Consider the following 17,184-nt stretch of genomic DNA (forward strand, 5'->3'; position numbering starts at 1 on the left):
CCCACACGACTTCATATCAAGTCGTGGTTTTGGTCAGATTTGTATACGTGAAATTTTTGACGTGGCGTTGACGACACTTTATTACTTCATTGACGTGACGACGAAAAAGTTAAGACCTCCTGCCCGCGTAGCCAACGTGCATATCGTTCACGCTCCGTGGCGAACGAAACGCAACTGTCACAGTCGCACTAACATGGAAGAGTGATAGAGAGAGATGACTACGCTACGCTACGATTGTAACGTCAGCTACGCGGCCTGTTGTTAACCTCTTCTTGAGTTGCCATAATAATTGTATTGTTTATGTATTGATGTATTCAATAAAGAGTATTTGTATGTATAGGGCCAACATTGACCAGTCTTAATGGACGTAGGTCTATGCTACTACTATGTCTTTAATTAAATATCGGTAAGTGCATTTATGAGTTGGTGCAATCGTGACACAGAAATATAAATCAAATTGATCTATTATTAAACTGAATACCGATATCACTACTTTAGAGCAAGACATAGTCACAAACTTAAGAATTCAGAAGATCAGGGATGTCACGAATGTCGCATTCTTCACATTCTCGAATGCAAATCCGAATGTCCAGGATGCGAAAGTCCGAATACGAATAGGAATGTTAGGGAATATATAGTTGTAATTATCATTCCTAATTAGAAAAAAATATCCTGTTAGTACATAAAACATATGTACCTAACCTTAGAACGGGATGTTATAAAGTGTTGAGAAATGCTGTCTACTGGTCAAAATGCATTACTTGAAAACAGTTTGCGCGCACTACCCATACGCGAGTCGACGAGACAGGACGCGACCTTCGCACATTCGCATTCGCGAAATATTCGCTTCATTTGATACGAATGCGAATGTTTAAAATGATGCGAATATACGAATGCGAAAATACGTGACATCCCAAGTTCAGATTTCAGATTGTAAATTATTAATGTAGGTATGTTCCAAACATTACCCCAATATGTCTTCGCCTCGTGTTGCCTTTCAAAAGTAAGAATAAATCGTGAAGTTAATACGCAATGGGCCAACGGGACTATTATATACGCTTAATACAGTTATTAAAAGCTGGTTATCTAAGAAAATTGGGGCACCACGTGTCCGGTCATCTCGGTCAGCCCTGTTAACGGGTACCTCCTGGGATGACTCGCAAGGTTTAATTGAAACGGTATTGGCTTATAGAGTGCAATCTTACCAACAGGGGTCACTGGTTATTATCCGGCTGATATCAAGTTAATCAGTTGGTAGATAAAAATAATAAACCAGTTTTATATAAGATCCTTATACAATATCGTACATGAAATGTTTCGCAGTCATTTGGCAACAGAATACTTAATCACCGCTTGACTGTCAGTATCGTCGTTTAGGTACTAACCTACTTAACCCCGGTTAACCCTTATTGATATTTGACTGTTATACATACAAAAATGTTATTTAGTTTATTGGGATGATAAAAAACACTGTATTTTCTTTAAAATTTCTACGTCATAGTTTATTCAATTGCTTAACGTGTTGTTTTTCCCGCTTGCCTCTGAATCCTTGTATACGTAACTTCTTCGGCTTTTAATCCTATCAATGTTTGAATAGTCAAAGTTATCCAACAAATTGGTGAAGTCGGTCAGCCCGATTAACCGCCTTATCTCCTGGAATACATACATATTGGCTTGTAAAGTGCAATAAAACTAACTCGGATTATTTTCTGGCTGAAAGTTAAAGTCCAAATTTCCGTAATTAGAGCTGTCTCCATAAGAGTCAGAGGCACAAGACGACACATTAAAGCTATTGAGTGTGAAGATGGTGCAGGAATCATATACTGAAAGTCCCCGTAGACCCCTCTCTTCTACTACCTCTTCACATCACTCTACTGAAGGCAGCAGTATTTTTTTAATAATATTTACAGTCTTCATGTTTATGTATATTGTGTCTTACGTTATCTGAATACATTTTATGCTAGTAATAGATAAAAATAAAAATGAGGCACCATTATTAAAGTTAGGGCCATTGACCAAATGAGGAAGGTTTCGTCAATTATTATTTTAGTTATTATGATATTATTTAGTTTAGAGGAAAAACAAAGTTTACTTATTTGTTTTCAGACACCGAACATCAACTTATACAAAACAAAAAAAAAAACTTATTTTCTTCAAAATCTGAGGTACCTATATAATAGCAGGTTAAATTAAAAAATTTTAGTTAAATTTCGGTTAAAAGTCTTTGTGTGAAACTTTATGTGTCGTGACCAGATTTTAGAACTGATCATTTGATGATATGGCATTCATTTCATGAAATGATTGGTTGACCACATCACATCATCAACTAACCAAACTGATCAATTCTAAGATTGCATATCATGAAATTCTCAAAATCTATGATCAGGCCATGACATATGTATTGCTTACAAAATTTAAAGTCCAATAAATGTCCAGTGTCGGAATCCTAAACCCCGACTAACGAAATAAAAGGATTTTTTATCATCCTGTCAAAAGCTATGATGAATGGATCCAATTTTATCCTTGTTTATTGTATTAATATGAATATAATATTTTAAGCACAGTAGTTTTTTGTGTTCGATTTTTAATAGGAGGCACGCAATGTTCTGTCACAGCACTAGCACATATAGTAAACCATAGAATAACTTAGACATAATGTGCCTTAAGCAGTTTTTTGAGAAGTTTTCACTATGACATTGATTCATCAAGGCGGTTTGGTTACAGCCTATCGCGAAACGCGAATATCGCAATTTCGTTATTAGCTTCTCTATCGCTCGAATATGCAAGAGTCATAAATAGGCCGATAACAAAATTTCGATTTTTGTGTTTCGCGGTAGGCCCTCGGTATGCGCTACTGGCGCTTACTACAGCTTGTTCTAGGGGCCTGTCCGAGGGGCCTCGCGCCTCAAAAAAAGGGATTACCAGTTCACTTGACGATATTGGGCCGTCAATCGCGAATAAATGAGTAGGCCCCTTCAGTATATCTCGGACACAACATAAATATGTTCATTATTTTTTGCGCCACCAGAGGGCCTCGCTAAATGTACCTTGCCCACATAAAATTTTGGTCTTGCCCCGCCACTGCATCGATTACAAACATTTTATAGTACTTAGGTACCGCTTATACTTTAATATGAAGTTAAATTCGGTTCATCGGAAACACCAGTATTGCTACTGCCTTTGAATAACACTAGCACAAAGTTTTTTTATGCCCTACCTAATCATAAATAGTCAGGAAAACTATTTTGTCATTAGAAAGGGGCGGAAAGCTTAAAGATTTTGCCATAACTATCTCTTTTTTTTCTTTCCAGGTACCATGCCATCATAACCTAAAACCTCTAAAATGTGAGCAGACTACATGGTTTCACTACACCATGACACCAACAACGATACCTTCAACGCCACGGACCTATCGAACTATACGGAGTATGCAGAAATACCGTATTACATAAAAGCGACGTCTATGAGTTTCTGCATAGTGATCATGTGTTTAGGAGTGATAGGGAACGTGATGGTCCCGATAGTGATACTGAAGACGAAGGATATGAGGAATTCGACGAATATCTTTCTGGTGAACCTGAGTATTGCGGATTTGATGGTGCTGCTGGTGTGCACGCCGACGGTGCTGGTGGAGGTCAACTCCAAACCGGAAACTTGGGTTCTGGGGAAGGAATTATGTAAGTAACCAATATGTTATTTTTTTGGTTAGTTAACCTATATTTGTGTTCCACTGCTGGGCAATTGCCTACATTTTTTTCTGCCACTCGTCACAAAATATTTAAATTAAGAAACATTAAAAAAGTTCTAAGAGCGCCCTTTGGTTATTAAATAGGTAAAACATACTTATTATCTTAATATCTAAGAATTATTCTCGTGTCTTCGTGCTCCTTTACAAATATCGATTATTTAAAAATATAAATATCTTTAATTATAAAACATTGTGTCTAATGTAGTAGATAGGATTCGTCGCTTAAATAAATAAATTAATATTCAACATCTTACAACAATCACACAATAAGGTTTTTGTTACTAGAAGACTATATGTAAGATATACCTAGACAATATGTTGTAATAGATAAATGCTTACATATATGTCTACATACCCATAGAAGACTTCCATAAACACACAAACGCACTTTCCAGGATTTCGTGGATTGCAATAATTTAAACAATTGAAGTAGCACTCCAAAAAGTACTGAACAAACCACTTCTTACTCCTAATTATCATTTTAAGTTAAAAATTATCGAAGTTTCAACAAAAATGTTATCAGTTTTTGTGTACTACGCTTTACCGCAACAACTCTTATGTCAATTCAATACTGTTGATTTTTGTACGAAAGTATATTGCATATAAGCAGTCACGCTTAAAAATTACATGCGTAATCTAAAACTTGTTGTAAATAATGTTTTGACTACTTTAAAAAAAATAAGGATTTACCGTTGTAAACCACATTACGTTCTTACAGATTTGATTTTTATTGACCATTGTGAGCTGAAAGATAGGATAAAGTAATTAGATACGGAATTGCCTACTAATCTCTACCTACAATTTTTTTATACTTAGCTTGCATAAGATAACGTCTTTTACTAATTAAAAAAAAATAAAGGCGCCAAAAAATAAAATTATAATAAATAATTAGAAAGGTTATCTTTTGGTATTATACTTTCAAGATTTCTCTGGTCTTTGAAAAATAATCGCATAGAGAAATATAACAAATTGCGTTTTTTTTGTTCGTGGCATTCATAAATATACACAGGTACCTTATGGTACAGGGGGCCTAGCCAAGATGGCAATCGTTTGCAGAAAACGAAACAAAACTAAGATAAACGTAAATTATGTATGGAAATGATAGCGTTTCGTTTCATCTCCTGCAAACGATTGTTATCTTGGCCCCCAATTAATATTTTCGCGCCAATAGTGAACATACACGTAAATAATGGCGATTTCGAATCTGATTCCAATTAGTGCCAAGGCACGTCACGTATCTATACGAGCACTCATCTACTTCTTATAATAAAATACGTTCGCACAAAATCCTAAATGACAAAACCGCATCCCGCGATATCATTAAAAAGTAATCTACATTTAGAAAATAATATGGCAACTCCCACCTCCATAGCGGCTTCTTCTTAAGCATCTGTTCGAAACAAAATGAGCTTAAACATTTGTAAGACCTGATAACGTTTTAAATATTAAAACATGATAAGGTTCATTTTGGCTGGGCATGACTGTGATTAAAATGTATTTATGATTTTACTGTTGTGACCACCCGAAATGATTGCAGTATAAGATAATGTTAAATTAAATTGTTTAAGTAAGTAGTGGGTTCATACAAAATGCTAATTTTAACACGTTTTTATCGTAAAGTTTTGATACTTAAAATCATTATATAATAAAAAAGAATATTCACTTTTTTCGTATTCTGTAGACCTTATGCTTTCAGGTTTAGGATTGCAGGGCATCCCAAAAAATGCCGGGTTTGAGACGCTATGTTTTAAAACTTCTGATAAAGTTAAGAAGTTTGATAACTTAACTTTAAATTCAGCGCTATATGTATGTATAACACTTATAGGTTATTGCCTTGTGTGTCACGTTCCCAAAGTAAACCTTTTTGTGGGAGGTCCCTTTTTGTATGGCATATTAACTGTTAAGTCCCTACTGCCCAAAAACCTGTATCAACTGCTATGAAGCCGTTATTATTAAAATAATATTGAAAGTAACTAAAAGCTTAATGCACTTCGCATACGAATGTCCGCATATTTGATAACAAATAAGTAATTACTTTGATAAGAGATAAGTACAACTTAGCGATTCATTTTACAAAAATAATTATGCTCTGTCGATATGCAAAAAAAGACTGAATATTTTTTTAAGTTTATAACTTTGTTTACGTATTCAAAACCATGTTATTCGGCGGTAATTTATCATCATCATCATCCTCCTAGCGTTTGTCCCGTACTGTGACGGGGTCTGCTTTCCTACTTTTCTCCTTCCAACCTCCTTCCTTTCCTTTTTCCTTTTTTTCTTTTTTTCTGTTTTTTCTTTCGGCGGTAATTTATATTATTATTATTAATCATTTATTTCAAATAACAAATACATGGTTAGTAACATAATAGCTCATTATCTTATTATCTATGTTAGTATTCTATATGTAATGGTACAATCACAATACATACAACCGGTTAACAGCGTCAATTATCGATGGATAAGCGTAAGTTTTCGTTCGCTAATAAGAATTGTTAATTTGAGTTGAGAGTCCGCTTCTCATGTTCCCATATTCTACCTGATGTCGATGCGATGCGATCATGCGATCATCATCATCATGCGAAAAATTTCTCAACACTGTCGTTTTAGAGACAGTGGCGGCGCCTTTAACAGGCGGTCCAATTCCTCCTGTAAATAAAAACGGTCACCCATCCAAGTACTGACCCCGCCCGACATTGCTAAACTTCGGTGATTGGATGAGAACCTCGAGATTGGAAAGAAATATTTATTTTATTCTGTTTTTAGTATTTGTTGTTATAGCGGCAACAGAAATAAAAAAAATGTAGAAATTTCAACTGGCTAACTATCACGGTTCATGAGCCCGGTGACAGACGGACGGACGGAGTTATAGAGAGTCAAGTTTATACTGTATTTCTACTCCAATTTGTTCGAGGTCATCCTTTAATACCTCTTCTAGAGTAAGTTGAGAGTTACTGAGTTGCGAATAAAGATCGACAAACTTTCCTTATTAAACAATTATCGAATTTGGGATTTTATTAAAATGAGATTTTATATCAAACTAAACTAAAAATCTAAGTTTATATACGGGCACAACTCCTGCTTACAATAAAATGCTAATTTACAAAATTCGTCATATAATCCATGCAGGGGCACCCCAGTACCAGCTTCTCTTTCCGGATCGCATCCATCGAAGATCGACTCGAATTGTCGGCTGCCAGCGTATTATTTCAGATTGGCTTGACTCCTTGGCACTTGGAGTGCTCCGAGAAATTGTCCGATCCTGCCTCTTCTTTCCGTCATCGTCCTACTCGACAACATATCCATCTTTACCACAAACTTCCTGACTCGCACAGCTAAACTGTGAAATGAACTGCGGTTTTTTCGGACCAATACAACCTGCAAACCTTCAAGAAAAGGGTGCTCATCTAAAAAGTCCCTATAGACACCTTATGGGAAAGCTAATTGCTTACCGTCAACCCGTCCGTCTGTTCATTTGCCTCCTTTATGATAAAAAAAGGATAAGTTGTCAAGATCAAAAAAATAATAATCCAAACAGACATATAAGGTTATAAGTTAAGATAATTTGGAAAATACATGAGTTAAACGAATTAAACCGTAAAATTGGTTAATGTTAGTATGACTCACGACAGTGTGAATTCGATTAAGTATTAGGTTGTTTTTTACCACAAACTACAAATAGTTTCCAGTTAGACCTAGTTTCCAAGTAAAGTTACGATCGGCGATCGCTGGAGCGTCTAAACGCTAATGGCGTATTGTTCTGTTTGTTACAACTCGACAAATTGCTTTCGAACAAGCCTATATTTTATTTGTCAGTTACTGTGCCTGGGGAAAAGGTGGGGGCCCAGTGTAAGCGAAATATATTATGATTGTAGTTAGGCTGCAATTGATGCAATTACATTGTCATAAAAATGTGATCATAGATATAGGAGTCATTGAAAAATGGCAAACGCTATGCTGGTGTAATTTAACAAATTCAATGTATACGAATATGATCATAATTTTAGGATTACTGTCAGATAGGATCCCTTATACATAATAATTTTTATGATAATCTAATTGTGCTCTTAGAAATGACTATGCAATGTGACATGTGACCCATTTTCATAACGCTCTAGTGTAATTTTGTTTGAGAAAATGGGTAACGAATTGACAGTGGCATTTTCTTGATAAATTTTTGGATGTTATTTTTATCGTCGGCAACGCGCATGTAGCAGTAGCTTCTCTGAAGTTGCAGGCGTCCATAGGTCACCATCACGGGCCGTGTTTGTTACCGACGTTGTATAAAACATAAATATATATAAGCTAAATCTATTTTTCAACTTAGGTTACGATCGGCGATCGCTGAAGCGTCTAAACGCTATTAGCGTATTGTTCTGTTTGTAACAACTCAACAACTTACTTTCGAACAAGCCTAAATTTTATTTGTAACAAACAGTGGTAGAAGCAGCCTTAATTAATACGAAGTAGGTATGCATAGGATATATATTTACATTCCAATATCCTGTAGAACGGACTTGTTTTATACGTATTGTTGCTAGTTTTAGTGAACAAGACAACATTTGTACTCCATGGTTACATGATAACAGTAATAGAAAATAACGCCAATAATATGGGTGCTAAATAATATATGAAACCGATAATTACCTTACCTTAAACTGTGATTCATTCCGTTCCGCTTATATAACCGCTGTCATTCACGCCACCCAAATTACAAAGCTTAATAGGTGACCATTCGCGCCACATGTCGACTCCCACGAAACAAATGCGACTTACAAACAAAATCCACCTTATTAGCCGTCATTAAAGCTCAAATCACATTAACAAAACAACCGCCTAAGGAAACCACAGTTTGCCCTAATTATACACCGTAAATACAATCTGGCACATAATAAAGACTTTAATTCAATGTATTAAGCTTTGTATTTGCTTGACAGGGTAATAATGTCACTTTTAACACTGCATAAGAGACGTAAAAGTCAAAGCAAGTAATCGCTGTAATGTACTGAAGAACTGAAATAAATATTCTGCGAAGAGTCACAGAAATTGATTTGAACAGAGTAACAGCTTTATACGGAAAATACCTACTGAATATTCTTGGATTCTCTTTGTGAAAATCGCATTTGTGCAAGGTAAAATTACTTAACATAAAATCCTTAGGTACATTTAAAGTGAAACCTAACATAGGTAAGTATTTTGTGCAATAGATACATAGTAAGGGTTCTTAAAATTCAAGGGCAGAAGTTACAAAACAAAACGAAGTTGAGTTTTATAAAGACAGGCCCGAGAATTTTAAAACCTAATTTTGTACCGTTGCACTCAAAAAATGTTCTAAGACAGTAGTAAAAACCTAAAATAATAAATAAAATCAAAGTAAATATTGGTTTGTAGATCTTTGCCTACATGTCAGAAAAAAAACAACAGTTGCATAATATTGTATGAATGTTCCTAAGAACGCGCTTCTTATGGAGTTGATTTCGATCTAACTGGCAGTCATTTAATCGATAAAAACTACTAGAGTAGAAAAGAACACATTAAAAACCCCTTAAAAACTAATCATCGCCTAGCCCTACTGTTAATGACAATTATTATTCAATATACAGGTTTGTATGTGCAGATTAGATACTGATAGGTAACAGAATCGATTGGCATTGAAATGAAAACCAAAACTTTCGTTTTCATCGTAATGATCTTTCGATTAAAATATTTTTTTGGACATTACTGACAATATAAATAAGCTACTTCCTTCACTTGTACCTAAAAAGCTGTTACTCTGATTATTTCAGTGCTCTGTAAAAACTCTTTATGATGTTGTCCAATGGTTTTAAAGGAAAGTGTTCTCTAAGCAAAAGAGTTAAGGTCTATTTCTCCTAAGGTTTGTAGACGGCATAATTGTAGCTCGGTCTTAGCGTTAAAGCGTGAGATAAATCAGGATGGAAGGAAGTCACTGACGTCACTGTATCTAGCAAAGTCAAAAGAAGAAAACTGGCGACGCAGCCGCCGTGTGCTATTCTATTACATTACACGAACCATTTGGAGACACTTTTGACGCCTACGTAACGCAAAATGTAATGAATATAGGTAAACGTATGAAATTTGGTTAATTTATTAAGACTAACTAGAAGCCCAAATTTCATAATTATAGCTCAACCGGTTATTATGAAACAATTTAAATATCTCAAAAGTGGGATTTTTCTCACTGACTGACTGACTTACCATCAAAACCTAACCCACTTCCAAATGACCTAGCAAGTTGAAATTTTGCTTCTAACTGGCTAGTTTTTATACCAACGAATAACGAACTAATTTTTAGAAAAGTAATATAGGTAAATATAATAAATAGCCTGTACGTTAAATCAAGCCAAGTCTAATCCTGAACTTTAATTAGGTAGGTACATCTCAAGTGAAATAGAACTTGGCACCCATATAGATCTCAATTCTTTTGCCAGCTAAGTCAACAACGCATATTCCTAAAATATTGAACTTGGCTTTCATTTCACATGTATGTTTTTGATGAGATAAGTATTATTACAGTAGATACTTGGCTGGAAATAAAGTAGTAACCGAATTTTTATGGCCGACGTTCCTTGACTGAAAGCCATTCAACTCGGATCAAAATTTAGAAATATCTTATTACTGGCGTTGTCCCGGCTTTTTGCCACAGCTCATTGGAGCCTAGGGTCCGCTTGGCAACTAATCCGAAGAATTGACGTAGGCACTTGTTTTTACGAAAGCGACTGCCATCCAAATTAACCCAGAGGGGAACTAGGTCTTGTTGGCACTAGTCCGATTTCACGGAAAAGTGCCTTGCAAATATCAAATACTTACACCTAAATAAATAAAAACATCACCTATATTTACTACTACTACTACTTCACTGGCTCAGTGACCCAAACAGGATCTTGGCCTCTGACACAGGAGAGCACCATTCTGCCCTATCCTGCGCCACTTCACGCCAGTTGGGTATTCCGAGGACGGACAGGACTTACATTTACAACATATATTATTCATATAAAACACTGTATATGTACTTAATTGTCATGTCATGACATGAAAGCTTACAGTTTAAGTGGCCCGCTGCCGTCTTTAAAAGTTTAACATGAAGCATTTTAGTTTAACGAGTTCTGAAGTAACTGGATTCCAAAGTTCTCCTTCTCAAGCTCACATATATATCCGCTAATTTAATGACGCTGTACGCTACTTTATACAGCGTGTATGTTTGATACGATCACATATTCCACGAGTAGTTAGGTATGTTACATATGTGTGCGTGAGGCTGCGTCCACACGCTGTTAGTTGTTTAAATATATGCCAGTCCGCTAACGGCTGTCTGTGGTCCGGTCCTATCCCATATTTATCAGTGGCGACGAGGATGGGATGGGATTTATCAAGGTAGTATAGGCCCTAATGAATTAACTCACACACAACATACAGCGACGCGTGCCAATGACTCGTAATGTCATGTTGTTAAAGGTTAGATTTGACAAATCTGCGCGTCATCCTGAACGACTTGAATTATACTTATGTTTTATTAAAAACTAGTGACCCGCCCCGGTTTAGTATACTTCCCCAAGAATCGTAATACTGAAACTTGAAAACCGCATGAAAAAATGTTCTGTAAAAAATGTTTTTGAGTTTCTCGCGAACATACACATAGACCGACAGACGCGGCGCGGGACTTTTTTTATGAGGTGTAGTGATAGATTTTCGGCTTTGATCTTCCCTTACAAAATAATTTAGCACGCAATGTATCATCACTACTTTGTTTTTATTTAAAACGCACTTACTGACGCGACGTCTCAACTGTCACAAGTGATGACTACGCAATATATTAATCAATACGAAATTTTTCAAAAATTATACATCGTTACATAACAGTACCCCTAGTGTAAATTGTATCGACATCATAACGTGACGAACGCGTTTGCGTTAAGTCTCATTTTGTATAGGACTTTGAGTTTCCAAAACGTCCCGCTTGGCGCGCTCTTTCTAAATCCAATACAAAATGAGACTAAACGCAAACGCGTACGTCACGTTTCAAAATCGAATTTATTTACACTAGGGCTACTGTAAGTAAACAATTTTTTCAGTTAAGAAATCTTTGTTTTTCATGTCTTCTATTAAATAAACACTTTATTTAGTTTCATCTGCCCCGCAATCTTCTAAACGAAAATCTTGCAAATTTAATCTGACCCGGATATGTCCCTAAACTACGACATATGAAAAGTGAGGTAGGGCATAATTATACTTACGCGATTAAGTTATGTCCTATAGTGTAGGAAATGAAGCAAGTTGTTGTATGGAGACCCATGCATTAATTTTTCAGTCGATGAAATTTTGCTTGGTTATTGTATAGTATGAGTCGAAACTAACATAAAAATATCCAAAAAAAAAAAACACTTCTAAGTTAGGTATTTATACGTAAAAATATAAATCTGTTTATATTTTTAACCGAGTAATTCCTCTGTCCAAAATTATTTTACCAATTAAGTTATTTGTATCAGTATGTAATATTAGAAAAAAATCTAAAAATTTTGTCAAACATGTGATTTTTTTTTAATGATAATTCCTTTTTTTGACGCTCATTTTCATCGGAAAATTGCTCTGTCATTTTTTTCTTCTTATATGATCTTAGAATATAATTTGGCGTAGTGGGTAAGAATATCCAAAAAAAATACATACCCAAATTTATGTATTTTACAACTATTAAAAACTGAGAGTGGAAAATTTCTCAGTCTGTATTCTTTTTAAATATATACTAAGTAGTCACGTATACACTTAAATTGAAAATATCCAAAAGAAATATCATCCAGAACACCGAAATTTTTGAAGCGAAGATAAATCCATCCCGCGGTTACGCAATAATGTACCGTCTTCCTTTAGCAGTTAAGTGCAGATTAGTGTCCTTGTGCTACTAGTACGACCCGACCGCGTGACCCGCAGTCCACACTTAAGAAGGGAGTTGTCGTTGTCACTGATGTGTGAGTCTTTAGACTACATTTAGTGATTTTTGCGTTTTCTTTGTACCGAATAATATCACGCTAAAGACGTTAATAACAACCGACGTCAAAAACAACTAGGTTCTAGAATTTTTGCCACGTAATAAAGATTACCTATTTATTGTATGCTTATCGTTAATAAATTGCGATATCTTAAAACTTTAAAGGTCCCCTTTTTCAGTTTTTCTTAAATATCTCGTAAACGGTGGCCCATAGCAAAAAATGTTCTTTAACGTAAAAAATATATATAAAATTGCCTAATCGAAAGATTCAGTGCACTTTTTCGCTAGGATCAACATTTAAAAAATATTAAAGCGGGAAAGTTAATTAAAATCAATTTTATGGTCCATTTTACTATATTTTCGTGAATAACCCGTAAATAGCAAAAACCTTGTTAAACGTAAATAATTTACACATTTTTTTTTACAAAAAAGATTCAGTAAACTTTTTGAAAGTATCAATATTTAAAAAGATATTAAAGGGGGAAAGTCAATTAAAATCAATTCTAAGGTTCCTTTTCTTTCGTTTTTCGTAAATAATTTGTAAAGTATGATCCATAGCAAAAAATCTGTCATACATAAATATTAACCATAATTTTTTTTACAAGAAAGATATATGAAACTTTTCGCTAGGATCAACATTTAAAAAGATACTAAAGCGGGAATATTAATACTAATCAATTTTAAAGTCTCTTCTTAGTTTTTCGTAAATAACTCTTAAATGGCAGCTCATAACAAAACAGGTTCTTATACATAAATAATTAACATAATATTTCCTACAAAAAACATACAAAACACTTTTCTCCAGGCTCAATATTTAAAACAATATTAAAGGGGGAAAGTAAATGACAAACAATTTACAAGTCCCTAATTTTTTTGTTTTTCGTAAATAACTCGTAAACAGTGGCCCAATGCAAAAAGTTCTTTATACAGTAATAATAGAAATGTAATTTTGTACAACAAAAGTTCCGTAAATTTTTTCGCTAGGATCAATATTTAATGAGATATTAAAATTCATTATAATCAGTTTCCAGGTCCTTTTTAGGGTTCGTACCCAAAGGGTAAAACTCCGCTGTCCGTCCGTCCGTCTGTCACCAGGCTGTATCTCATGAACCGTGGTATACAGTTGAAATTTTCACAGATGATGTATTTCTGTTGCCGCTATAACAACAAATACTAAAAAGTAGGGAACCCTCGGTGGGCGAGTCCGACTCGCACTTGTTGGGTTTTTTTAGTCAGAGGGGCAAAGTTACTTACAATGAATCCTCAGGTCTCTTTTTTAGTTTTTCTACAAAAGACATGTGGAACATTTTTCCCTAAGATCAATATTTATTAAGGTTTTAAAGCGAGAAACACAAATAATGTGCAGAATTGATTAAAATTAACTTTCGCGGTTTAATATCTCAATAATATTGATCCTAAAGAAAAAGGAATAGAAATCTTTTTTCTAGAAAATTTTATGTAAAACATAAATAATGTTTGAACGTGTTTTGCTACGGGCTACCGTTTACGAGTTACTTACGAAAACTAAAAAGGGTTTTTAAAATTGATTATTATTAACATTCCCGCTTTAGTATCTTTTTAAATATTCATCCTAGCGAAAAGTGTGCTACATATTTCTTATAGAAAATTTTATGTTACTTATTTATGTATGAGACATTTTTTTGCTATGGGTCATATTTTAGAAATTATTTACGAAAACTAAAGAAAAGGAACCTTAGAATTGGTTTTATTAACTTTCCCTCTTTAATATCTTTTTAAATATTGATCCTTTCACAAAGGGTACTGAATCTTTTTTGTAGAAAGTTTTGTGTAGATCATTTATATTTTACAGCGTTTTTTGCTAATTGCCACCGTTTACGAAAATATAGAAAAATGGACCATAAAATTGATTTTAATTAACTTTCCCGCTTTAATATATTTTTAAATATTGATCCTAGTAAAAAAGTGGACTGAATTTTTCTTGTACGAAATTTTATTTAGATGATTTGCGTGACAGAACATTTTTTGATATGGGCCACCGTTTACGAGTTATTTAAGATAAACTAAAAAAGGGCCATTTAAAGCTAGCAGCCGCGTCGATGCAATTGTCTCACGTGCGCTCCAAGCGATATCATTGTCGCTGGTTACGTTTAGAATTATAGTTTGGCATGCTATGACAGAAATATTTATATGTATTTCTGTTGCCGCTATAACAACAAATACTAAAAAGTACGGAACCCTCGGTGGGCGAGTCCGACTCGCACTTGTCCGGTTTTTTAGTCAAAGAGGAGCAAAGTTACTTAGAATGAATCCTCAGGTCTCTTTTTTTAGTTTTTCGTAAATAATTTGTAAAGTATGACCTATAGCAAAAAATATATATGTGTATATAAACAATTATAATATTTTTTTTTACAAAATACATGCGGAACACTTTTCCCTAAGATCAATATTTATTAAGCTTTTAAAGCGAGAAACACAAATAATGTGCAGAATTGATTAAAATTAACTTTCGCCGTTTAATATCTCAATAATATTGATCCTAAAGAAAAAGTTTAAAAAATCTTTTTTCCACAAAATTTTTAGGTTAAGTATTTATGTTTAACATTCTTATTGCACTGGAGCACCGTTTAAGAGTTATTTACGAACAACTAAAAAAAGTACCTATGAATTGATTTACCCCCTATAATATCTTCTTAAATATTGATCCTAGAGAAAAGTGATCGAATTATTTTTTGTAGGAAATATTATGTGCATTCTTTATGTGTAAGAACGTGTTTTGCTACGGGCTACCGTTTACGAGTTACTTACGAAAACTAAAAAGGGTTTTTAAAATTGATTATTATTAACATTCCCGCTTTAGTATCTTTTTAAATATTCATCCTAGCGAAAAGTGTGCTAGATATTTCTTATAGAAAATTTTATGTTACTTACTTATGTATAAGACTTTTTTTTGCTATGGGTCATACTTTACAAATTATTTACGAAAACTAAAGAAAATGAACCTTAGAATTGGTTTTATTAACTTTCCCTTTTTAATATCTTTTTAAATATTGATCCTTTCACAAAGTGTACTGAATCTTTTTTGTAGAAGGTTTGTGTAGATTATTTACATTTTACAGCGTTTTTTGCTAATTGCCACCGTTTACGAAAATATAGAGAAATGGACCAGAAAATTGATTTTAATTAATTTTCCCGCTTTAATATCTTTTTAAATATTGATCCTAGTAAAAAGTGTACTGAATTTTTCTTGTAGGAAATGTTATATAGATGATTTGCGTGATAGATCATTTTTTGATATGGGCCACCGTTCACGAGTTATTTAAGATAAACTAAAAAAGGGACATTTAAACCCTCCCTCCCCCGTACACAATAGCGCCACCCCCATCTATCAGTACTTTCAGTATGTTATGTAAGGTACCTTTATCTACAACTATGCCAAAATTCGCTTATACACGAATTATTTCCCCGTTTTTTTCCTTCGTTTGGTGGCCTAATACGTACGACTCGAATTGAATAAATTGAATTTAAGAATATAAATATTTAAATTAGACACATCGCATAACCTACCTACTTCATTTGTAGGTACGATAGAGACTATACTTACGGTAGGTACTACACAGACAGGCAGGCATTAGGCAGGTCAAAAAAGAAACAAGTAGAAATATTTTTTAAAACAGTAACCTATGCACCTAGGCGATACGCGAATGAATAGAGAAGAAGCAAGCTGCCACCGCCGGGTAGGCGCGGCGCGCGCGCTGGCGGCGGCCGGTACCGCTCCCGCACCCCGCTCCCTACACACTGCTCCCGATATGTTAAGTTTTTAATACGCTCGTTATTTTTTTGGATGTTTTTATAGTTGGATGGAAACAAAACTGTGATCTTAATTCAATAAATAAAATGGATAGAGAAATTTTTCATAGCGAGTAAAAAGGCAATTTCTGAAAATAGTATAGTTACATGGATTTTTTTTTAGATTTTCATTTTGTAGCTATAAAACGGCAATAAAATGGCATTCCAGTGAAAAAATTTGACGGAGTAATTTTCCGGTCCAAGACACGTCCAAAAATTATATTTTATTAATATTGGTATTTCTGCTGGGATATTTTTTTGGATATTTCATATATTGTTGTAATACGTTACATGAATATGTCTGGTGAAGAAAGTTTGAACGGAACATTTTTCCGTAAAAAGATATTAACGATTTAATACTTTAGGTATTTACTTAAATCCTATTATTATTATTCTTTGGAAATTAAGACAATACTTTTTATTTATTGATACTTTATCATACTGTAAAGTTTTTTCTGGCAGAGGAGTTACTGCGGGGTCCACTACCTTTATTTCCTACACTACTAGTTAATAATGATACAAAGCTCTCCAAAGGGCCTATACGTGTTGGATCTATAACCCCATAAGCCTATCCAAATCCAAAGACTGGGAATTATAAGAGCGTTTTCAC

At 34.3% G+C, this 17,184-nt stretch overlaps 2 protein-coding genes across 2 annotated transcripts in view; both read left to right on the forward strand.

Moving 5' to 3' along the window:
- The window catches only part of LOC133529575 (ubiquitin-like domain-containing CTD phosphatase 1), a 275,695-nt gene that overhangs the window by 171,776 nt on the left and 86,735 nt on the right, over nt 1-17,184 (forward strand). The gene's annotated exons all lie outside the window — the stretch shown is intronic.
- The window catches only part of LOC133529664 (uncharacterized), a 149,140-nt gene that overhangs the window by 63,439 nt on the left and 68,517 nt on the right, over nt 1-17,184 (forward strand). Inside the window, exon 2 of the mRNA XM_061867433.1 lies at nt 3,312-3,677. Coding sequence (XP_061723417.1) covers nt 3,359-3,677 — 319 coding nt within the window. The 5' untranslated portion in view covers nt 3,312-3,358. The remainder of the gene's footprint in view (nt 1-3,311; nt 3,678-17,184) is intronic.

Source organism: Cydia pomonella, chromosome 21, assembly GCF_033807575.1.
Source record: "Cydia pomonella isolate Wapato2018A chromosome 21, ilCydPomo1, whole genome shotgun sequence".
Taxonomy (NCBI): Eukaryota; Metazoa; Arthropoda; class Insecta; order Lepidoptera; family Tortricidae; genus Cydia; species Cydia pomonella.